This window comes from Gymnogyps californianus, chromosome 1 (assembly GCF_018139145.2).
Source record: "Gymnogyps californianus isolate 813 chromosome 1, ASM1813914v2, whole genome shotgun sequence".
In the NCBI taxonomy this organism is placed as follows: domain Eukaryota; kingdom Metazoa; phylum Chordata; class Aves; order Accipitriformes; family Cathartidae; genus Gymnogyps; species Gymnogyps californianus.
The window spans coordinates 86,356,152-86,380,728 of NC_059471.1; the positions used below are offsets into that span (position 1 = coordinate 86,356,152).

The following is a 24,577-nucleotide window of genomic DNA, read 5'->3' on the forward strand; positions in this document are numbered from 1 at the left end:
TACTTGCTATGCATCTTTAATTTACCAACAATAAAAAGTCTGAACAAATCTGTAATACATACACACAACCCTATCATATATTATATATTAAGGCAAAGGCTATAAACAGGAAATAAGCACAATATTGTTTATAGCTGCTTATAAAACATGTCTGGCTATTTGAATTTTGCACACAGCACAACAATATTGCAGTACAGTAAACTTCAGAGAATTACTGGGATTTTGAACAGAATTACAAGCTATCTGCATTTAAAGCAGTTTCAATTATGAACAGCTTTGTTAGAAGACATACTTATAAAAACTTACGTTTTATGTTTTTCTTGTAATTAAATACTTCAGGCCCCAATTTCAGAATCCAGGAAATCACCAAGTCATTTATGACGAAAAAGATTAGAGAACATGTGGCTTGGTCAAGAATGTCATACACCAAAAAATATAATGAGACAGAATAATTTTGAATACAGACCAACTAATCCTCTAACAAACCCAAGCATGCTTTCAGTGCAGTTATAAGCTACTGCTACAGTACATTACATACCTGCCTGTTACCATTCATTTTAATCAAATACTGAAAGTTGTCCCAACATTCTAACAATTTACAAATGTATATACACATCAGAAACTCAAGTATATTATTAAACTAAAGTAATACCAAATACTGTTTTACGGAAATGACTGAACAGAGGTGTAAAATCTATTGCACAACCTAAAAGGTCATTACTTGGAAAATCCTGAGCTAATGTGCTATTACCAAACAATTCAGGCACTTTTTTTTTTTTCCTTTTTTTATTACATAAGCAATAAACTTTCAACATATAAACCTCTGGGTACAACAACTCAAGTTCCATCTGTAACATCATGCTTAGAGGAAAGAGTATTCAATAAATAAGACTCCCTTCAATGAGACTGGTATGCAAAAGGAACTAAAGGTACATACTACAGTGTTTCAATTGAATACTGTACTTTAAAAGCAATTATTAAAACTGTAAAAAAGTTCTGCAGCATTCCACTACTGAAAAATAAAGTTATTTTTAATCAAGAAAGTTACAGAGTTAGTTCCTTTCTCCTATTTTAAGTCTTGACAAAGTTGTCAAAAAATGAACAGATGCTCCCTTTGCTGTGTTATCTGTTTCAACTTCAGGATCACAGCTCAGTTCAGGTTTCTGTTGCAATATTTAAATTTCCCTACAGAGAGAAAAAATCATTACTGGCAAGTTGTAACAGTGGAAAAAAGCCTCCCAACTTTCATAAATGCTGTATTATTATAGTATGTAACATACAAGATTCTTTCAATTATGGATTGAAACAGCACAACTGTAAAGACAGTACCTTAGAGGATGCATATGCATAACTATTTCAAAAGGGTGAAATAAAGATGTTCAGCCCAGTTTAACAAATCTCAAGGACAAGTTTAATTATTACAATAGGCAAAATATGGGAAATGCTAGAATCTCAGGAACAGTTTTGTTTTAGAATCAGCCATCCAGCAATCAGTATACTGTTAAGAAAATGGCTGTGTCATTCTTCAGACTATTTTACTTTAACTCAAAGATACTCCAGTTATTCATCGAGCCTAAAAATCAATATTCAGATCTTATTATGCTTCTCTAATTCAAATCATAATCTCCAGCAGCCAGATTATGTTAAGCATGCTTTATAGGTTCCAGACAAGAACCTTAATATCCAATTATAGAAGAGCATTGGAAATTATTGGGGAAAGCTCACTACAACAAAATTATGGTACTTCTATGCCCATTTTACAAGGTCATAATTTTTAGAAAGAATCCTTCATCTATTTCCCACTAATTGCAATTCAATTTAGCCTTCAGAGATCATACTTCTCAGAGTCCATGCAAATGTAAACAGTGTTCACCCTTATACTTCAGTAACAAGTGACCTGTCTACCTTGTCCAAAGTGTTTGGTTTGTTTTCTTGGGTTTTTGGGGGGAGTTTTGGGGTTTGGTGGGTTTTTTTGTGTTTTGCTTTTTCCCCCCCCACTGGGCTGTAAACTTGAGGTTTTTTGAAAACAGCTCTAAGAACCTATGCTTTTGTGCTCTAAGAACTGAATTCTAATCCAACTACAAATGCTTATGCAAGTGTATTTACTTGTAGCTAGGTGGACACAGAATTACAAAACAAACAAGAATTCGCATAGGAACAAAGAACTGCAAGGGGCTGTGTAGGTCCATCTAATCCAACTCTCCAAAGTCACAAGTAAGCTCATACTACTTTCATCATACTTCATCAGTTCTAATAAAGGATTTAGAATGTTTTAACTACTGATCCTCACAAAAGCTGTAACATTTTATATGGTTCAAAAGTTCTTCTGCAGTTCAAAATTATCGTCATCCCATACACACTGCAAATCAAAAGGTATTATAAAACAGATTTGCCTAACTATTTCAGCTTGAGCTTATCAAACCATTTTACACAGACATATAGCGTAGAATGCTTTATTCAGAACAGCAGTCCAGTGTGTACTTTAAAGCACATAATTAAGGTAACATAACAAAGAGGAGAAACACACAGATGTAGTAAAAAAAATTAATACCCTTCACATTGATTTAAAACTGTAGCCTAAGAGTACATAGTATTTTTTTTTTTTTTTTTTTTTTTTTTTTTTTAACACAGAGGGCCACTTTCTCTTCCTGTCAATAGGAAGAAAGATCAACTGAGCTCAAGGAGAGAATACTGAAACACAGGCAACTGCAGAATCTCAGAGACCACCTCTGATTTGCAATTACCCAAAGCAAGTTTCAGCAAGTTTCCATGGAGTAAACATGGAGGAAATAGGAGTGCAGAATCAGGTTTGCCTGTAAAGTACAAAGAGCCAATACTCCAGAAAATCCCATCCAAGTTATTCCATGGGGATTTAAAAATTGGAATGGATCATATGAATAGTCATATTTTATAAATAGCTTAGTGAAAAATAAATTAAGCCAACTTACCTTTTCTTTTCTCAAAAATCCATCTCTGAATTTATTAGTGGTAAATCCCCTTACACCAATAGAACGTAACCGCTGGTACTTAGCCTGAATATATAAACCCTTCTGTACTAAGCCTGATTTATAATGGGATTGCAAACGGCCATCTGCAAAGTTGCTCTGTAAGGGTTGGGGAAGGGAGGGAAAAAAATGCACAGAATGAGGGCACCAAAACTCAATAGTTTATATTTACAGTTATACACATGTAAAACTTACGGTACCAAACAACAGGAGTATGCATTTGTAAGTGCAGAGCCTCTTCCTTTATTTCCCATTTAATATTCCTCAGACCACTAGCTACCATGTGGCTCAAAGAACTGCTGTATTGTACTTACTGTTTAAAACATCTGAAATTATCTTCCTCATAGAAAACAGTAAATGTGTTGTACAACATTTTTTTCAAACTTTAATGAAAGTAAACCAGCATCAACAAAAAAGTTTGTGACAACGCCTCTCTGTCACTAACAAATTCAGTGATGTCAGGCCTGCAGTGGGCACACATGGTGAGTCTAGAAAAAAGTCATACTAAACAGAAGTCAGTATATATATTTTTCCTATAGTTTTAAGATCTTACGGTCTGGACATATGTTTATTGCTCTATGCCTTTGTTACCTCCAGAGTGGAATACTGTAAACTAACCTAGTATGGGACCAGGAGCAGAGGCCACAGCAATAACAAAAGACTTAAAGGTGAATAGCATTATAAATACACAGAAAGAGTACAGCAAGATCAACACTGACCACAGCAGTTATAAAAAGGTTTTCATTCCTAAGCACTCAGACTGCCAACAAAATTGGCAGTAAAAGTCTTCAGAGTAAGAAAAACCCCATTTATCATAATTTCTCATAGCTTTCCAGTACTGCCATTTTAAGTTTTCCAACATGGTCCTGATAGAAAGCATTCCTATATATATTCATCCTTTAAATTTAAAGGTTTTCTCTCCCCTGAATTTAAACAAAAAATGGCTTTCCAGCTAAAAAAGAGGAAACATCCTGACCATATAAAATTCTTGTCATCTTTTACAAACACCTTTAAAGGGTAGGAAAGAACAAAATATATCACAGAAATAGACCTTCTTCAGCATGACCCAATTACTTTGGTGAAATCAGTCTCCTTTTGACAGAGTAAGGACCACTTCAAGAAAAATCACATGCTCTGAGGTTGCAGTAAGTTTGGTACCAGTTTTTCCACTGTGTGGCTGGTGAACGGCTAAGAAAGGACTGTACAGAACAGAGGTTCCTTTATGCAAATGCAGAGGTTTTGTTATTTCCCAAATCATTTCACCCACCTGCTATGCAGGAGATAACTGAGAAGCTGGCCCCATCAGTCCCCCCCAGTTACTCTTATGGTGCTTGTAGGCAGAGGACACTTGCAGAAGGCTATTAAATGCCAACCCCTTTCCTGAAAAGTATCAGAGTCCAGGCACAATACAACCAAGTGCAAGTAAATTCTTTAAGTAGGTATACGCCTACCATAGGGAAAACTGAAGGACATTTTTAATGCTGGCTTATGCCCCTGAACACAGTTAAGATTAAAAGTTCTATTTCCCCCCACAGCTGCTGTGGTTCCCTGCTTTGACATAGGTGGTGAGAAAGGAGGCCTTAGTGGTCTGCCACTGCATTTGTATGACAAGCAAAGGAGCAGACCGAGTAAGAGAGGGGAAAAAGCTACAAGATATTGAAAAAGAGATTACACACAGCTTAAGAGTTTCAACTCAAGTATCTACATGTTCCATAAGTGGGGAGGGAGGGGAACAGCGGTATTATTAATGTAGAACAGAATCAGCTGTAGACAAAGTTAACAGATTATATATGCATTTGGTATGTAGGCACTGCAGTCACACATCGCTTATAGCAAAATAAGGTAATCAAGGTGTGTGGAAAACATCATTAACTTCTGGTCTAAAGTAAGAAAAAATCTGCTAAAGTGACATCTAATTTTACATTAAGACTATTCTATAAATAATGCTAATGACAATGCCTATGAACCAACGGCCTCAAACTCTGAAATAAGTCTATATGAGCAAACATATGCCATTGCACTGGGTCTGGCTGGGATGGAGTTAATTTTCTTCACAGCAGCCCACATGGTCCTGTGTTTTGGATTTGTGACTAAAACAGCACTGGTAACACACCAGTGCTTTGGCTATTGCTGAGCAGCACCTGCACAGCACCAAGGCTTTCTCTTCTTCCCCTATTCTGCCCCTCAGCAAGTAGGCCAGGGGTGGGCAAGAAGCTGGGAGGGGACACAGCTGGGACAGCTGACCCAAGCTGAGCAAAGGGATATTCCATGCCATATAACCTCCTGCTCAGCAACAGAAACTGAGGGAAGGAGGCTTTGGAGCAGGTAGCCATTGCATGGGGACCGGCTGGGCATCAGTCAGCTTGTAGGAGGTGGTGAGTGACTGCCTTTGCATCACTTTTTCCTCTTTCCTTCATTTCTTAAACTGTCTTCATCTCAACCCATGGGTTTTCTCACTTTTGCTCTCCATATTCTCTCTCCCATCCTGCTGGGGGAGGAGGGGAGCTGAGGGGAGAGTGGGCAAGCAGCTGTGTGATGCTTAGCTGCTGGCTGGGGTGAACCCACCACAGCCATTAATACACTGAACTGTGTTCAACAGTGAATGAAATTTAGTTCTAAAGATTACCGTGCATGTACCCACTTAAAGGTTGGCTTAGTGATTCATTGCAAAGTGTCATTACAAAAAAAAAGACCATTTAAATTTTATAAGATTTCTCCAGATCCTTTATAAAACCACTGTTCTAAAATATCTTACTTTTTCCCAAAAAGTTTAACATACTGCAAGACCATATGTTTTGGGTTTTTGTTTTTTTTTTTTTTAAATACTCTAAGTACCCCCCCTTTTTTGCTTATTAAGTTAAAATGCCCCCATTTTATATGGCCCCATTTTATATACCAAGAAGAAATGTGATGGGGTTTGGATTCTTTTGGGGGGGGCAGGAGGGAATGGGATTGTGTGTGGGGGGTTTTTTGGTGCATTTTTTTGTTTGTATGTTTGGTTTTTTTAAATAATCAGCCAAGAAAGTCTCCTGAGTGTAGAAGATAGTCAAATCACCTTCCTAAGTAGGTTTCAGCAACAGCATGGGAAGGAAGAACCCTCTGTTACGCAGGAGGAAATTAAATGTAAAAAAAGTTGATGAAATTAAGTCAAATCAGCACTGCTGTTTCCATGGCAATGATAAACGTGCTATACACATGGAAACTGCAATACAAGCGCATATACTATTTTCCCTACAAATATTGAAGCACCATGGGACAGATCATTGGATACAGCAATATTCAGGCAATATTCATATATACATGCGATGACAACTTAAGTGGACACTTTCATGCTTGCATGATGTCCAGCAGAACTGTAGGCTGATGTAAATGAAGCCAGCCTTCCATTTTCTTTATATTACATCAAATACCAACATTAGCAGTGACTGCCATATCATTGAGGCAAAGATCCCTCCATCCCCTAAAGGCTGACAATACAGAGGGGATACTGATTAAGAGGCTATGATGTCCTTATAAGTTAAAATAGTTATATCAGGCTGACACTTTAAACTTGTTAACTTCAGCTTGGAAAACAACTTTTTTTCAGCAGAATACAGGTACCATTTTTTGCTAGGGTTAGCTTAGCTATCTCACTAAGATTGAGTAGCAAAGCACACCTAAATGGGAGAGCCTGAAAGCCTTTTTATCTAACAGTTCTCTTATGTTTAGTCTGAGGGGGGAGGAAAAAAAACCCAAAACACCCCAAAAAAACCCACAGCTACACTGCCCCCCCTTCAAAATTTCATCCAAAATGCCAGCTACTTAACTTAGCCATCAAAACTTCACTTCAGCTTCACTATCTACAAAACAGGAAAGATGACTACCTATACTGTGTGTTATTTTACTCTTGAGAACACACCTGTTAAATAAGTAGGGGTAATTTTAAGGTAAAAAGAGAGAGTAAGTTGTTCTAGATTTGATTAATACTTTTCTAATATAAAGAGCTCTAACTAGATCCATGCATAGCATGCCACTGTCAGCAGAAAAGGAAGAAGTGGTTTGTTTTTCTGCTGAACCCATGATACGTTTTACAATCAAAAGGCATTGGAAAGCCACTGCACTACCCCAGGAAGAAGCACAATTGCCTGCCGCTTTACCATCTTGAGGCCCTGAGAATAAAGCTTCACAGTTTTTTAATTTTTTTTTAAATCCGTAAGTAGCTGTATGCAGGGTATACACAAGAGATTAGTTCCCCAGAAATCCCTATATGAAAGGGCAAATAAAACAACAGTAATACAATTTTGAAAGCAATACAATTCATGTCTCCCAGTCTTGGGAAATAGTTCAGGCTTCCACACACCTGAAGGTGAAGGAAAGAAAGCTGACCAGCTTGTTTTTTGGATAGATGAGCTTTCTAGTCATTGTCTGATTTCTGCAATTCTCATCCTCAACTTTGCAGTTAACTTATTTATTTCAACTGCACTGATACAATACTGGACAACCCTGCTCAATCCACTGCCAGCCCTCTTACCTACTAAAAGCTAAGCCTCCCATTATTTCAATGGAAACAATTAGGCTATGATGACACTATTTTTCATGGCGTTTAATACCTTCAAAAATGTGTCTCCTGTTACCAAACTCAACAGGATCAAGTCACCATTTTATGTAGCATACATCTGATAAAAGTTGATCTGTACCTTAAAGTGTCTTCTGATGGGTCCTGCATTTTCAAGGTGTCCTCTAATGCGTCTGTGAGGGTAAGTATCACTTGGTTTTGAAGAATAGTAAGAATTCTAGTAGGAAAACAGACAGAGCTATTAGCTTAATGTTACTAAATTATTCAAGAAAACATATGAAGTTTCCAGTTTATACTAACAAATAATGCAACTCTTTCAATCTTCTAGCATTTGACACAATGACGCTGTTTGAAGGAACCAGAGTAACAGGAGCATAGGGCCTGGAGTCCAGGCTGGCTGAAGTGATGGCAGAGCCCACAGAAGCCAAAGATGATACAGACCATCCTACTGGAATACCATCCTCTTGGAGAGCTCTAAGCAGGTAACAAGCCAATTCAGGTTCTCCACCCCCCCAAGAACAGATGCCTCAATTTGCATGCAGCAAGTGTAGCAGACAGGCTGCTATGGCAGTCATCCCTTGAGTTAGGAATAAGGGCAACAAGATTAGTACTCTGGACATCCCTGGTTAGCATATGGTCATCATAGGTTAGCATAGTTTAGAGCAGACACATGCACCTTTACTATACACACCACCGCAGCAACCAGACAACGAACATGTAGCACATTACATTGGTCCTTAGAAGATTCTCCTTTTAACTCTGTATTACAGGAGAACGTTTTGAAGATTACTTGCCTGCCACAGAAGCACAGATGATTTCAAAAGCAAGCCGCACAGACAAGTGGTATTGAAATTGTTGTGTGTCAACACACTGAACAGCTGCAGTCAAACAGCCATGGCTGCCTAAAATAGAGCACTCCTCCAGCCACTGTCCTACCTGCGTATTTTGGCCCTTTTCCAACTTTCCTCATGACAGCTACCTCTAAGGATGCACACAGCTAAAATATCACTCATCCATCTTTGCATACAATTATAAATATTTACAGAAACATTACATACTGGCATATACTACATTAAAGTCATCTAATGCAGACAGAATGGACTTGTTAACGAACTCTTAGCAATTAAATTTTTTTTTTTATGGTCCATTCTTGAATAATCACAAAAGTGTTCCAACGCTGTTGAACTCTTTTCAAAGGAAATTTTAACAGCTTCAAATACATTTTAAAAAGAGCCTAAGAAGAGAACTCATGAAATATTTCATATATACTAACATCTAATAATAAATGCAAATGCATGCTTTGCTGTTTACAGAATTTCTGTTCTCTAATAAAGTACCAAACCTTTCCAGCAGCAGAAACACTTTAGGATATGCTTTCCAACACTGTTACTAATTGGGGGGGGGGGGGGGGGGGGCTATAAACATAACAGAACAGTGTTAGAATCCAAGTTAACTTTTAACTGGGATTTAAGCTAGCTTTTTTTTTTGAGAATATATTATCACCTACTAGTCAACTATTTAGCTTCTTAAAATGCCTTGACAAGAGGAGATTCAGCAGAGAACAAAAAGAGGAAGAAAGACTTTATGAAGTGAGATCAAAGTAGTCAAAATGCCTTTTCCAAGAAAAAGGTATGGAAAATTAAATACACAAAGGAAAAAGCATGTCAGGAACTTCCCAGCTCTCTCCTTCTAAGAATATGAAGATACTCCACGAAATCAAATTAACTTTCTCCATAGAACACATAATTAAATCAGGAAGCTCCCTGTTGAAGTACACTCCTCCTTAAAGCTGAGAATTCAGCAAGATAAAAAAACATTCAAGAAACTTTCCTGTTGTAGTTAAAAATAAGCCTCTTGGAATTAAAACAAAGCTTGTCTTAACTAACTGTGGATACACCCCTCCCCATCCCCACCTCCCTCAAGATTCAAGTACATTCATGGAAACAAAAACATTAGAACTACTTGATGCAAAGATACAGCAATCTACTCTTCAGGAATTTCCTAAACCAGAGGTTTTAAATAAAAAAAAAGGGGTGGGAAGTACAAATAGATACTTGTTCTGATCTTCTACTCTTTAGCTATCCTCTTTTTGTCAATAGGGTGCAAGGCCAGATGGACATTTCTTATAATCAAGGCTAAATAGACATTTGCACCTTCAAGGCACAAGTTCTTCTCAAGTTTAAGCTCAACTCCGAATTATTGAATATTAACACAAGAAACACTCCCCTTCACTGGCCTGCTGTAAAAGGTGCTCATACCTTGCACTGAAAAGTTCATATCGGTTAATCATGGGATACCAAAAGTAGGCCAACCAAGTCAATACCATTTCCATGTTTAATTTTAACCCAAATGACTAATATCCATTTAACAAGAGAGCAAAAAGTGGTGCTAATATCACAATTTGATAGTTTACTGTAAGGACATTTTAATATGACCAATACATTAGCTGTTTTCACATTACGCAACATCCTTGCGTCAGATATGATCTACTGATCAGGCTTTCAGTTTTAAAGCATCCATCTTTTACCAATGCTGATACACACAGCTCTTCAAGCAGTGATAAAAACCACAATGGAATTTTACTAACAAAGACAAAAATGTGCAAATATTTATCCAATAAATTACTTTTTTAAAATCCTGTGTTATAATTTAAGATGCTGCAGTTGTTCTCCTGTCAAATACTCTTTTAAAATCATTTTTGCCATATTTTCTGAGCCTTGGCACTGTTATGCTTGTCATTTGAAACCCGGCTCTCTGATGTACTTTTCTCTCAACATTTACCTGTAAATAAGAGCAAACCAACCTGAGAAGAGTGTTGGAGGTTAGAGTTTTTGTTTTGGATTTCCCAGGGTTTGCTTTTAAAATTGTTGAGGGGAGTTCCACCTGTAAAAGTGGTAAGAGATGTCTATTGTATACTTTTTCATGTGTTTTCCCACACCTTTACAATTTTGCCAACACAGCATGCTATTGCTACATCTTCTGCAGCATAAAACAGCTTCCCACAAGAACTGGAGAGCTCTGCTTGGACTGTGGAACCAGCTGAACCAATATCTACCCAAGTATCTGTAAGACTGAGCAAAACCACAAAATTTACTTTCTTATTCAACAACTATTCTTAGGTCTTGCTTATGTTTCACACTCTTCCTCAGTTTTTCCATGTATTGCTGTGCCCCAATAATATATCCTTCATTTTAGGATTTTCCTGTTTACAAAGGTGTGGTTGACCCAGCATCAATGTTCTGGTGACCCATTAGACCACTTAAATCCAATGCAGTGTTCTCTGAACACTGCCTTTTAGTCACGGTCCTCACACTTTTCAAGGTGCTCGGCAGCTTTCACACCTGAACTGTACTATTCTGATACAAGGATCTCTGAATGGCAAATTCCAAACATTCGTCCCCTTGCAGAAAGCAGCTACAAGTGGCCTTTACCTTCAATCGTTTTTCTTTTTCTAAGGCTGCTTTCAACTCCACTAATATTACATTTCCAAAGAAAGTAGTAGTGGATACAGTCACACAGCTCTGAATTTATTACAGAAAGCCTACTCGCAGAATGATACACATGGCTGAAACTACAGCTGGCTGCTTGGATGCCACTCCACTTAACTCCCACAACAAATACTAAAGCAGTGCTAGCAGCTTACATGTATGGAGATTGAGCTTGAGCTATTGCCCACCAGGATAAGCTCTTCTCCATTCACACCCCGTCCTGAAGAACTCCGTCAAGGAAAGCCATTTTGAGCACCACAGATTCTCACACAACACATCTACATGTCACAGGAAGTGCCATGCTACAGGAGCTAGCTTATGCAGCTGCATTATTTGTATTGCCTCAGGTATGAGTTTGCTGTATTAGTTATCTGCTCTGCCCAGGAAAAGATTACCCTCTTTCTGCATTACTTTACATATTGAGCATTAGACATACTAGATAAACAGGAAAACAGACAAGGGGAGCTGAATAAGAATCAAAAGACAAGAACAGAAACACAAAAACAGAAGAGGAGATGCAATTAAGAAGTGCCAATTAATGTATTGCGGACACATCTGCAAAGTGTTTTAAACCCTCCAAGCCAGTTGGTGAGCATTAATTAATTCTATTTTTACTGACAAATGTGGATAGCAAACTAAAGTATTTTATCCTTCCACTTGTCTGAAAACCAGCTTCTACATGGCTGACTTCATGAAGAGTCATTCCTTCTTTAGGATGCCTTGCATTTGTAATACCCATGCTTTCACAGCTACTGTTGTTCTGAATGGATTACTCCTCACTGCAGTACAGGACTTTGTAAAAACCGCATGTTTGCAGTTCACTATTAGATATCAAATGCAGTCTTCCTGAATCTTCAGCACATCTAACAATAACTCAGTTTCTATTTCAAACTAACCCCCTTTTTATTTGCAATTACTACATTACTGTGGTGGGTTGACCTTCGCTGGATGCCAGGTGCCCACCAAGCTGCTCTATCACTCCCCTCCTCAGCAGGATGGGGGGGAGAAAATAAGATGGAAAAAAGACTTGTGGGTCAAGATAAAGGCAGTTTAATAAAGCAAAAGCAAAGGCCACATGCAGCAGCAAAGGAAAAACAGATGTATTCTCTACTTCCTATCAGCAGGCGATGTCCAGCCACTTCCCAGGAAGTAGGGCTTCAGTACGCATAGCAGTTGCTCCAGAACACAAATGTCGTAATAATGAATGCCCCCCCCCCCCCTTTCTCTTAGCTTTTATTGCTGAACAGATGTCATACAGTATGGAACATCCCTTTGGTCAGTTTGGGTCAGCTGTCCTGGCTATGCTCCCTCCCCTGATCTTGCCCACCCCCAGCCTGCTGGGGAGGGGGGAACACTGGAGAGACAGCCTTGATGCTGTGCGAGCATTGCTCAGCAGGAGCCAAAACACTGGTGTGTTATCAACACCCTTCTAGCTACCAATACAAAGCACAGCACTATGAGGGCTGCTAGGGGGAAAATTAACACCATCTCAGCCAGAGCCAATACAATTACTTAATGAGCAATTACCACTTGTTTTGGGGACTTCAATCTTAGTCTTCAGTAAGTAACATTTTATACTGTTAAAAATTTGTGCTGCTTTACACTGAAAGATGCACTGTTATATCTGCAAGGCAGCTACCTTTCAGTGATGGTCAAAACTGACTACATAAAAGCTACTCTTGATGGACCTCAGAAAAGTTTCATGGTCTTTTGGAACCCTGTCCATAGGGTATTAATTACAATGTATAAAGAACAACAATTTATGTTAGTCTCCTCCTTATTTTGCACCCACCAGAGAAAAGAAAAATAGGTTTCAGAATTATACTGCACACATTAATAAAGCTCTTCTGGTCTCACCAGTTCCCCAAGTTAAACAAGCACAAACACTTGGAAACAAGACTACATTTATTTAGAAGGAATTTTCCAAAAGAGACAAATTTATTTCTACTGAACCTAATATAACTGTCTTGCCCACTTCAGTATTAGAGTACATCACAGAAAGACAGTCTAAGAATAAGTGCCCAAACTAGCTTTGATAAATGCAGTATCAACACAGATAAGCTGTTCCATTGTATAACACTCCATCCTCAGGAACATTATTTCAGACATTTCTAATTATTTCTGCGATTTGTTCCTCATTTTTATTTGTTTTTAAAATAAGAGCTTTCCAGAACTTTTATCATAATGAGGAGAAACACTGTTTTAGTAACAATGCCACCTACACAAGATTCAGACCTTCCTTTCCAACCGCTGACAATGAGAATGCAAGAGAGTATTCTTTTTCTCAAACTGTTCAACATTACCTCAGGTTATCTGCTGAATAACAAGGCCTTCTATTATATAGCTTAGGTAGCACATCATTAAGTGGAAGAAATGCAATATTAGGTACAAATTTATTCTACAAAGCTACAAGCAATATGAGTTTTTGTTTCATAAAGCCCCTTAATTTCAGTAAGTCATTTAGAACCTAAAATTTAGTTCAAAAGTTTAGTTTGAGCTGTTCCTGCTATTCAGTAAGAGATCTAAAGTTGACCACCTTATTTCTGGACTAGCTGAAAAAATGTTTTGATTTCACCCAACATACTGATCTAAACTAGCTTTCTGAAACAACAAATCCCTGGCCAACTCGCTGCTAGGTTATAAAAAACAGTAGCAAAGTTGTTATGGAGTACAGGCGTGCAAAAGCGGAAGAATTGTTTTTGTTTTATCAGCATTTGGTCACAAAAGTGGTTTTAGCTCACTTGTATTAATCTATGCTTCAATAAATATCTGAGAAAGTACTCTTGCACTAGAACTGTGAAATTATGAGTAGTTTTATTGTTGAGCAAAGTCTGAAGATAATAAAGCCTCACTTGAAGTTTAAAAGGGCAAGACATCACAGATTGTTAAATTTACATCAGCATAGACAATGAGGCAACAAATGAATTATAAATGTAAGAACAACAAATGCAGAAGCTACTAATTCTAGATTTAGGCTTACCAGGTGAGGTTTCCCAATAAATTTCCTGAAAGGTGGCTTAATGAACCTCATAGGCTTTTGGAAGCCATCAAGTTGAGAGTTTTGTAATTTTGAAAGACTGCAACTTTGCTGGTTCCTGATGTGTATGTGTGAGAGAGAGAGAGAGAGAGAGAACAATTAAAATGTAAAGCCATAGCATATCAAAAACCTGTATTTTAAGTGACCTTAATCTAGCACCTGTATCACTTAGAAGTGCCAAGTGACTGGTTAAGTCATTTTTTTCTAGCACATTTGACAAATTACTAGTCCTCTGACTAAACTGAAGCCCAAGTTGCACAGAATTATATAGTAAACTGTATTCTCTTATGCAATGACAAATTAACAGAGATACTCTTCTTCAAAGAAGAGCCTTCTTGAAATCCTCACTATGCAAATCAGCTTTCCCTGGCTCACCCTGCTAGGCCTGCATGGCTGGCCATTGCTGCCCTCCGCTGGTTGAAATGCTTTCTGCATTTCAGCAACTGTTTTATACTGTCCTGAGCTTTAAAGTTGTACAGAACTTTCCATTTCATGAAATCCCAAATCCGACAGAAGCTCAGGTAAATAGCTAGATCCTAGCTAGATGCTCCAGTTTCATCCTCAGCAAGCAGTGTGCTCTGGCTTTGGGCTTTTGCTTGCTTAGTTTTTTTACTGAGCATATTGCTAATACAGATGTGTCCATAAACCTCCAAGTAAAACCTGTACTATGAGAAGTAACCACCAGAAGTCATGAAACATACAGAAACAGTTTTCATAGCTGCAAAATAAATTACTAAGGCAAAAACAGAGGCACACTGGACTAGCTCATAGGCATTGCCAGTATCTCATATGTGAACTATGAAAACCTCCCGATCTCAGGAAAATTCTACCCATCGTTCATACCATTACTGCCCTCAGCCCACATCACATTGTCTACATTACTCTGACAGTGTAACCCCTCCTCACGTTGAACTCCAGGATAGCCACCCCTACTGGAGAAACTTGAGCTTCCCGCTTTGAGCGGCATACACAAGAGGTAAGCAAGACAGTTAAGTGTGGAAGTGGCAAAAAAAAAAGCCTTCCCAGACAATCAGGCCAAACATACACTAAAGATATAGCCCCAGGTATACAAAAGGCTATATGAAACAGTCCAATATTTTTTTTTCTTTTCCACTTGGCAACTTTTACTTTTTTTGTTTAAAGAATCTCAAATACAAGAAATATTTCTTCTGCAGCTTCACAAGTCAGTTTTCCCAAGTACGCGTGCATTGCCGCTATTTGCCATTGCAGATGCATTTAAAATGAACAAACAGCAGCATATTAAGAGGGATCTGCAAATCATGACTACAGTGTAGATACATTTCATTACATTCTAGCAATTCTTTAATCAACGTTTCTTCTAACACTAATAAGTCAAGTCATCTCTCTGTAATCAACCAACCTCACAACATCAAAAGTGAAACAGGATGGCTGAGGTTAGCAAACACCTCTGGGGCAAACACCTTTAACAAGCCTGTTGGAGGAATTCATAGCAGTCAAAAGCTATTCCAAATCTAGCTTTTCTTCATAAAATTCTCCAGGAATCAGAAAAATTCCAATTCTTTGTTGATATTCCACATGACATTACAAAACAACCAGGGCAACACAACAATGTATTCATCCTAGAATGCTTTTATGAAACTACAAAATACCAAGAGAATGTTGTTACATGGCACATCAAGGAGTTTAAAAATAGTTAAGCATCTTTAAATTCATTTCTTCCCCTCTTCTCATTCAGTGCTACAGTTTGAGCTTGCTTTTCATTTTTTTCCCCGCTGCAGCTTAACCTCTTTCAAAGTAACACTCCATTACAGAGTAGTTTGCAGTGTACGTCAGTTGAGTTTCAGTCCAAGTCAAACTTACAAGGACAAAGAATGGAAAAGAATCACAACAAATGTGAATGTAACTGTGGAAGAGTCAAAAAATGAACGCATAAGAGAGCTACAGGCTTGGGCCAACAAGATAGTTATTTGCTAATTACCTTGGAGTTACATCATCTACATGAAACACTCTCTCATCTTCATTCTTCAATCTCTCTTTTCTTCTCCTTTCTATATCATGCCGTAGATCATTTGGATCTTCTAACACTCTCATAATGTTCTAGTTAAGAGGAAGGGTTAGTCAAGTTAGCTAGTAATAACTAAACACTGACTTGATTCTGTCCTTCAGGAGTTGCATCCGATATATAACCTTGTTAATGTAGTTCAACTATCTGCACATAGGACGGATGCACATCAACCTAAGGATCCAAAGTCAAAAATAACAAAAAGTAGTCCCAAACAATTACCCTTTCTTGCACCATCTGCCTTTTTACAAGTATCCAAAAAACAGTGAACAGAGCACTGGAATTCTGCATGGAGTTGCCAAGGCAAAAATATTCACATAAATTCCAGTAAATCTTAAGAAGTTCTACTCTTCTTCAGTTGAATCTCCATATACCTGTACTATAGGAAAAAAATGGTAACTAAATCACAGTGAATGTAGCTTGAAAGGGGAAGACAGAAAATCTTATGTCCCTGGACAAAAGCATGGGATAAAATAGCATTCTGAGGAATTATGTGGATGTTGGGCCATTCTAACGTTAGGGTAGAAGAAACATTAAGGCTTTTTCTAATCTCAGAGGAAAAGTAAGAGCCACATGTCAGTCACCTACTTAGTATTTACACTATTTAAAAACAGATAGGGGTTCAAGCAGCAGGAATAACCATGCTCCAGCTACTCTGGAGAACACACCTGCATTTTACTCACCAGTCACAGTATACTTGCACCATTGTGGTATCTGTAAATACACTCAAGCGTGCATTTCTTTCAAAACAGTCAGAATTACTGATGGTCTTCAAACCATGTAAAGATGATGTACCAACAGCAAGGGGAAAATGTTGTTTACATCTGTATCATTTTAACTTACAATTTGCCAAAAAAGTTAAGTAATCAAGATACCTGAGGAGAGTCAGATGGTACAGTTCGTTTGTTCTGAAGTTCTGCTAGAGACATGTCAATCCTCCTGGAACACAAAAATACTACATAAAAACAAAGTGCCATCACTATAAATAGCAAAAGCATTATTGACCAACCACAGAATTCTTCACAGACTATGGGCAGGTAGTTTAGAGTCAGTGAAAAAACACTTTACATTGTGTAAAGTCTACTGAAGATTAACTACCTTAATGCAAATAAATTAAGGCAAAAAGCACATCAATTACCTGTGAATTTCTGGATCCAAACATATTTTAACTTCATTCATATTTGCAATTGGTTTATCCTGAATTTTTGAGAACCGTTCATGTAGAGTTATGTCAGAAGACGTAAAATAATTTGCTGTGCAGAGATATTAAATACAAGAATGTTTATTTGTAGTAGTTGAAATGCACAGTGGGAAACTGTATCTTTTAAAAGATTAATGCTTAAGGACACCAAGATAACTTCTGAGATGAAATTTCAAACTATTTCTGCTTGCAGTTTAACATTCACAAATGAAGGATTAGGCCAGCCCAACTTAGACATCCTTCTTACGTAATAACTTTCTGTTGAGCTTAATCTTTACTACCATGATAGAGCTGACATAGTTCTCAAATGACTAGAATCTATAAAGTTCAACACTGAACATGATGCAGCAGTCTAAACACTAGTCTGAAAAATTAAAGGAACTATTATAACTAGGAAGTTGTGACTATAGCAAAGCTCCTTTTTTCTTCTCTTGTTCCTGAACAAGCAGGTTAGTCTGAAGTACTAGCATAAAATCCTTTCGACCTTAACGCTCCAGAATAATGCCTCTATTATGGACTGAGATCTTCTTACAATCATTCTCCACCCAGCTACTTTAAATCCTCAACCTACATTTTCCTTAAACAGTAGAGAATGAAGCCAAAATACAAATAAAGCCAAAGGCAAACACCTGATATTTACAAGGATAGCATATCTAATTCATTAATTTGGTTTTAATAATTATAAATACATAAACACATACATATACCCCAAATATTACAGCCACCTTTAACTTGATGGATAATTGTGATTATTTCCTGAGTAAATTCTCTTGATGGGTCTTTTTCAACATTTTGTGTTACAGATTCCATGTGCTCAAACACCGGATGAAAATTTTCATTTTTCCTGCCAACAGCAACCAGATCATGTGACATCTGTCTCTCTGTAGTATGACTAGAGGCAGTCCTAGAATAAAAATTTGCAGATATTCACTTTGAAGGAATTCACTATATCTGAAAACTTCAAATAGAGGAGTAGAACAAAACAATAAATTAAGAAGTTCATTTTAGAAATAAATGCAATAAAACTGAAGTCTCATTTTGTTCCTTTTTTTAAATTAAAAAACTCGTAAGGCCATAAGGAAAAAAGCTATAGTATTATACAAAGAGATATGACTACACTCTCAGGAATCCTTGTTTCAGTGAAGTACGTAATACAAAATTTATTAATTTTAAACTTAATTCATCTAGATTATCAAATAAAACAGGCAAATGAAGATCCTGATATACTTCTTTACTATAATTCTGGAAGGCAATTATGTGTGTGTCTTTGTTTATAAGGAGCTACCAAATAATTTCCAATAACAGTTCAGAGATGTAAAAATCTCATGGCATCTTTGGGAACAGAATCATCACTTGAGCCTAGTGAAACAGCTTTCCAGTGGCAGTGTGTGAACTTAAGATCATGTTTGGCATCTTTTTATCAAGTTTTACTCATTCTAAATAAGTTTACGCCCCAAATGGTTGCATTGCTGCTTAAGAATTATTTTGACAAGGTAGCTAACACTTTAAAAATCCTGCTGTTGTTGCAAGGAAAATGCTTGTCATTTGGAAAGATAAATTGAGGACTCAAACAGCCCACGTAAAAGCTTTTAGGATAAAGACACTGTTTACTGTGCATTCTGCAAAGTGATTATGTGCCTGCCCATCCTGTATTTGAAGCAAACAAGTCTACAATTTAATACAAAAACTGTATCAGAAATAGCCTCTAGCAGTTGTCAGAAGTCATCTATTTGCCCGCAGTAAACTGGAAATAAATGCATGCAAGAGGGAATCCAAACAATCTCAATTATAGATGATTTGAATTATCTACCTGCTCCCCAGGTTTATGAAGAAAGTATTCTTCTCAGCTTATTCATTTCAAGTCAGATGTTTTTTAAATGCCTAAAGTAGGCAGCACAAATATTCCCAGTCATCAGCTTCTGCAAAATTAGTGTTCTCATCTTTAAAAAAATAAAATACTTAGCACTTCCGGCTGCGGAAGCAAGCCTTCCACACATGAAGTTAGCTGTAATCAATGTAGTAGTTTCTTCAGTCTTCAAATAATTCCCATGTCCATTGTGCATGACTTTCAAAAACAGCAGCAAGAGGCTACTAGATACAGAAATCGTCCTGTGGGCTTGCAACAAAACCCAACAATTATTTTCCTTAAATTATCATTCAGGAAGTTAAATGCTTGTCCTAGCCAGGTGGGGGGGGGAGGATTACTCCCCTTCCCTTAGTCTTTAATATTAGCCCCTTATATGCAGACAGCAACTTGTCTTTGTAACTCTCCATTGTACTACATGTTTCTGAAACATTGGAAAGGGAAAAAAAATTGATATAGATGTTTTATTTGGGACAAGAGGCAAAATACCTTTAAAATGAAGGCTGATCATTTTGGAAGGGAAGGTAATCCCTTCCAAAAGGGATTACTGCCATTATATGACATTCTTGCCTGCAACAGCAAGACAACAAACCAGAAAAGCCTGCAAAAATCTACACAAATGAATCTGCTTACTCTCTACCATGTATCCATCATCTAGATTTTCATAATATTACCACTTTTTACAATTCAGCCGGCATTGGGAATGCTAAAGGCAACCACAAGTATTACACAGAAGACAGAGAGAAGCAGACTCTATTGCTTTTCAGTTCTGATGCCTCAACAGATTGCCACTTCATTTGTTAGAACAATAACATAACATAACCCAGGGATCTCTAATTTTTTGACAGCTTTATTGAACTTGAGATCTTGAACATCTGAATGTGTGCCTGAGATTTATGTAATTTAAAGGTTATCTGGTTTTTAGAAGAAATGAGGGATGACTCAGTCAAAAAAAAAGCCATCATATTCCACAAGAAAGCACAGGACTAGGCTCTTCTGCTTTTGTTTTTAAATAGAAGAAACACATTTACCTATCATAAGCAACTTTTACCTACAGGTTTGTATTATGCATATCTGCTCTTTGCACTTCCTACTACATCTCCATGAAATGAACTAGGGGATTTTTTTTGTTTGTTTTTTAATAGAAGTAGGCTGTAAGTTTCCAGTCTGGGCAAGTTAATATTTTAAATGAAATAAAATTAAAAAGATACAACCTTGGTTTGTCCTGGTTACCTCTTAAAGAAACCATGTTTTCCTCCAATATTCATAAACTGTAAAGAGACAGGAAGAAAGAAGAGGTGAGGGGAAACCAATACCTGTACTTGGTCACCATTTTCTTCATATCCACTTTGATGGTGAGACGTTCCCTCCTACAGTTGACATCTGACATTTTCACATCTGAAACAGTGTGACTTGAATCATGCTGGCTATTGGAGGAATCTACTTTTTTCCTGAATTCCCCTTCTTTCCTTACTCTTTCCTTCGGTTTGTTTTTAAAAGATCTCAGATCAACATCCATTTTGGAAGAGTTAACACAAGCATTGCAGCCCTTCTTTGAACTATATTTAACAGGTACTTCGGCGTGCCCTTCTTCAGTCCGTCTCACTCTTCCACTGCTAAAGTAATCTAACTCTTTGCTACTCCGGGCACCCTTAGAAGAACCATATTTCTGGTCTTCCTGCTTCACATACTTCTGAGCTCTATCGTCTGAAAAAGGCTTTTCCCCATCCAGATGCCTGCGCCGTTTGTGACTGTACTCATAGGCTATCTTTGTGACAGAACCATCCGAGTACTCCCTTTCAGCCGATCGGTGGGACTGGGCACCCAGATTTCTTTGCTCCTCCTTTTCTTGGTAGGGTGGAAAAGAACGTTCTTGCTTCCACTTGGAATTTCTTGCTACTTCTCCACCGTCATACCTCTCCATTTCTTTAGCCCTTTTAGACGTGTGCCCATATTCTCTGTAATCGTGATCTTCAGGATACCTGTGTTGACATAAAGCAATTTACACTTGCACTAGAGAAGAAAGCGAGAACTTATATGTGCAGAATGTTGGACAGCAGAATGCGTGGCAAGTTAACCCATAATCCCTCACGCCAAGGTACAGATGTGCAGGGGCACTTAAGAGGGAAATATTATCCTTTCATACTCTAGCCATCAATACGATTTACTTAAAAGACAAATACTTCACTACTACCAGTCGCCCATAATTAAACTACAAAGTGGCCAACGTGTTTCAAGGTGGATATCTTCAACTATAATGAAAACAGACTTTCACTTGAGGCTTTACACCACAATACCCAGGTTTTAATTATTTTATTCCTATACCTCTTCTGTAAAGAGCTCCTTGCCGTAAATTCATCAGAAACTCTTCTGGGTGACTGACCATACTTCTCTTCATGTAACCTCTGGTGCCTCAAGTCATCTTCATGCCATTTTCTTTCAAGTTTACATGAAGCCCCTAACGGTCTATGAAAAGGTTTCATTCCTTTTTCACTTCCAGTGACTTTGTAGTGCTCAAACATGTATCTGTCTTCCATTTTGTGTTGGTAAAATGGACGATCATGCTCTTTATATGGTACTTCTGAGTATTTTGGTGGTAACTGGCATCTCCTGTTGCTTTCAGTTCTTTCAGATGAATGTGTTCTGTAGGGCTTATGACCGTAAGTATCTTCCATGGGAATTCTTTTCAGGTTTGGTGAAGGTGATCTACGTTCATATATTCTCTGGTGGTTATTTCCATGAGGTGCAAACCTGGAATTGCTTTGTCCGTATTTTTCATCTTCTGTTCTCCAAGGCATAGGCTTCTTTGGGTCCTTACGAAAGCTTTTATATTCACAGTCATAATTAATATGAGCATGCCTTTGCCTATGGTGCTCTGGACTCCTAAATGCTGGAGATAAGGACCTAAGGCAAAAATAAAATCCATTTTGAGTAGTCCCATAAAATTGAATCAACCTCTTAATGAGAACATCTATTCCCTAAGGAAGTATAGTTTAGTACACAATTTCAATCAACTGGTAAAAAAAATTAAAAATAAGGTATTCAAAGTGTCATTTGCCTGACTAGAGTACCAAGCTTACTTTTACTCTTTTGTAAGTTTACATAGTAAAAATACCCACTCGAAATAGTAGTAAGTCAATCATTTTTCTCTTTGCACTTTTTCATTTAAAACTAAAAATAATTTCATACATATGAAGTTTCCACTACATTGAAAACAACTGTTATACACATTCTCACACTTCTCAAGCATTCCCTATCTTTTTCAGTGCCAAGATAAAAAAGGGAAAGGAAAAAAAGCATACAAAGAAATGAGAAAAAAAGAAAAAACCTTTTCAGGTTTTCTTTGCATGCCAGAACAACCCCCAAAACTGATCGAACACATTATAAAATATCCTATTTAAAATGTCACACAGGTAGGCTTTTTCCTGCAGAAAAGACCAAGTTTGAGAAAGATGTTTTGGTCTTTTTGTATAATTGTGTGTACATGTACATACATGTATACACATGCACTTCCACACTTATTGCAGCTTTTGCTATTAAAGATGCAATTGCTAAGATCCACTCAACTGCATCACTCAGCTTTGCATTTTCACCTACAGTTACAAAAATGAAAGCAACCTGTTAAGAGTTTTTAGCCAAAATCTCCTTAAAGAAAAAACAGCACAAGCCACTAGCAAGAACCAGGAAGTAATCCCAAACATAACAGTTCTGCTTGTATTCAAGTATTCACTGTACACTCTCGAAACACTCTTTAATAAAAACATTGCAAAATATAAGTTGACAAGATTCAACGAAGTCACTCCCTTTGTACACATACTGCAAATGTACAATTTGGCATAATTATTTGCTCCATTTCTGCAAATGAGTTCAAACTCAGAACCACAGATCTTCATAAAGCTATAATGGCTAACTTCCAATAGCACCCATACTGCTGCTGTTGCCCCATGTTGTTCTGGTTAAGGCTTGCATTTTAATGAGAGCTGAGGCATTCCTCCATGCCCTTCACTCAAAGGACTTATAGACAACTATCATTCTAGTATGGAAGTAGATAGGATTTCTCTTTTTAAAAAGAAAAACAAAAACCCACACACATTTTTCTGTGTTATCTAACGAACTCCCTTGGTCTTGGTCATCACAACTTAGTCCATTTAGAAAAGCAACCCAAAACCAGCAAAAAAAGTAGTTTCATATTACACACCAATAGCTCTTGAAAGCTTAAAATCATATTCCAGCCTCCTAGTTTTAACATCTCAAATTGGCATTGCAAGCCCTAAAAATTAGGCAGGTAACTAACAGCATAAAGTAACCTGCATGTTATTCTGGCGACATATATCAATGACATATGCTACTAGGCTAGTGTCCAAGAAGGGCACCGACTCCCGTGTTTTAAGTTCGCTTTGTGCTCCAAGGCATATCTAACTGTGCCGAAGATCAATTTGCGGATCAGCCCCAGAGGCTCAGAAAGCCTGAGGTGTTTGAACTAAGAAGTATTTTTTTAACAGTCGATCTGGCCCTCCCTGTAGACCAAGACACAAAACAGAAGTGAGCTACAGACATTAAGTGCACCAGGTGGTGCTTGAGTAAAAATAACCTTAACTAGTTTGGTGCCTGGATTTTGTGCTTAAGGTAGTTCCAAGTCCCAAAACATGCAAGCTGACCAAGGTTCTTGGTAGACAGCAAAACCTTAACACCTCCAGCTTAAAAAAAAAATCATAATAATAAAATTGTGAGCTGGGGAAAAAATTGCAGAAGGTGTTCAGTTTGGAAAACAAATTATAATTTATAAAATACACTTTACAAATTGCAATTCTGGATGCAGTTTTCTTTCTTTTACGCAAGTTTTAAGTCCTAATGATAAATCCTTATATAGAGCTACATTTCAGAACACAAGTTACAGATAAATATTTACCTTGGTTTCCATCGTGGTGATCTTGACCTAGATCTTGTCATCTTCTCTCACGTGTTTATATGAGTTTCTTGAAGCTGTAAAAGTGATAGAATTTACTAGTCTGATAACAGAATCACACTACAAATTGCAACAGGGACAGTTGTTTTTAACAAATGTAGCATTAGATGCTTCAAGGTTGGGGTGAGGCATATTTTTAGGATGTTTTACTTTTACCTCTAATTCCCTTTTTAAGGCAAGTAACTTTTTTCCTAATTGCTGATCTCAGAACACAGCTTATTTTCTTCACAAAGATTTAAATATTTGACCATTGCTCCCTTTTTCTCTCCATTTTGTAATGCTGTCTATTCCCTCTGTTTTTAAATGTTAATAATCTCACAAGCAAGCTGCAGCAACTGAAAAAATGCTGTAATTCTTAGTATGCATTGAATGCTATATATGATAGAGGGGAGCCAGCTTTAAAGTCAAGTTTACGAA

At 37.4% G+C, this 24,577-nt stretch overlaps 1 protein-coding gene across 2 annotated transcripts in view; it reads right to left on the reverse strand.

Annotated features, from left to right (window-relative positions):
* Positions 1–24,577, reverse strand: part of BCLAF3 (BCLAF1 and THRAP3 family member 3) — a 32,500-nt gene continuing 7,923 nt past the window's right edge. Inside the window, exons 2-12 of one of the 2 annotated variants that reach the window (XM_050908313.1) lie at positions 24,104–24,177; positions 21,520–22,098; positions 20,511–21,176; positions 18,056–18,234; positions 17,268–17,382; positions 17,005–17,068; positions 16,046–16,164; positions 14,029–14,143; positions 7,682–7,777; positions 2,949–3,104; positions 1–1,185 (exon numbers count right to left, since the gene is read on the reverse strand). In XM_050908313.1, coding sequence (XP_050764270.1) covers positions 1,156–1,185; positions 2,949–3,104; positions 7,682–7,777; positions 14,029–14,143; positions 16,046–16,164; positions 17,005–17,068; positions 17,268–17,382; positions 18,056–18,234; positions 20,511–21,176; positions 21,520–22,098; positions 24,104–24,144 — 2,160 coding nt within the window. In that variant the 5' untranslated portion in view covers positions 24,145–24,177 and the 3' untranslated portion in view covers positions 1–1,155. Of the gene's footprint in view, positions 1,186–2,948; positions 3,105–7,681; positions 7,778–14,028; positions 14,144–16,045; positions 16,165–17,004; positions 17,069–17,267; positions 17,383–18,055; positions 18,235–20,510; positions 21,177–21,519; positions 22,099–24,103; positions 24,178–24,577 lie in introns of those variants that run through there. The other variant, XM_050908322.1, reaches the window with a different exon arrangement.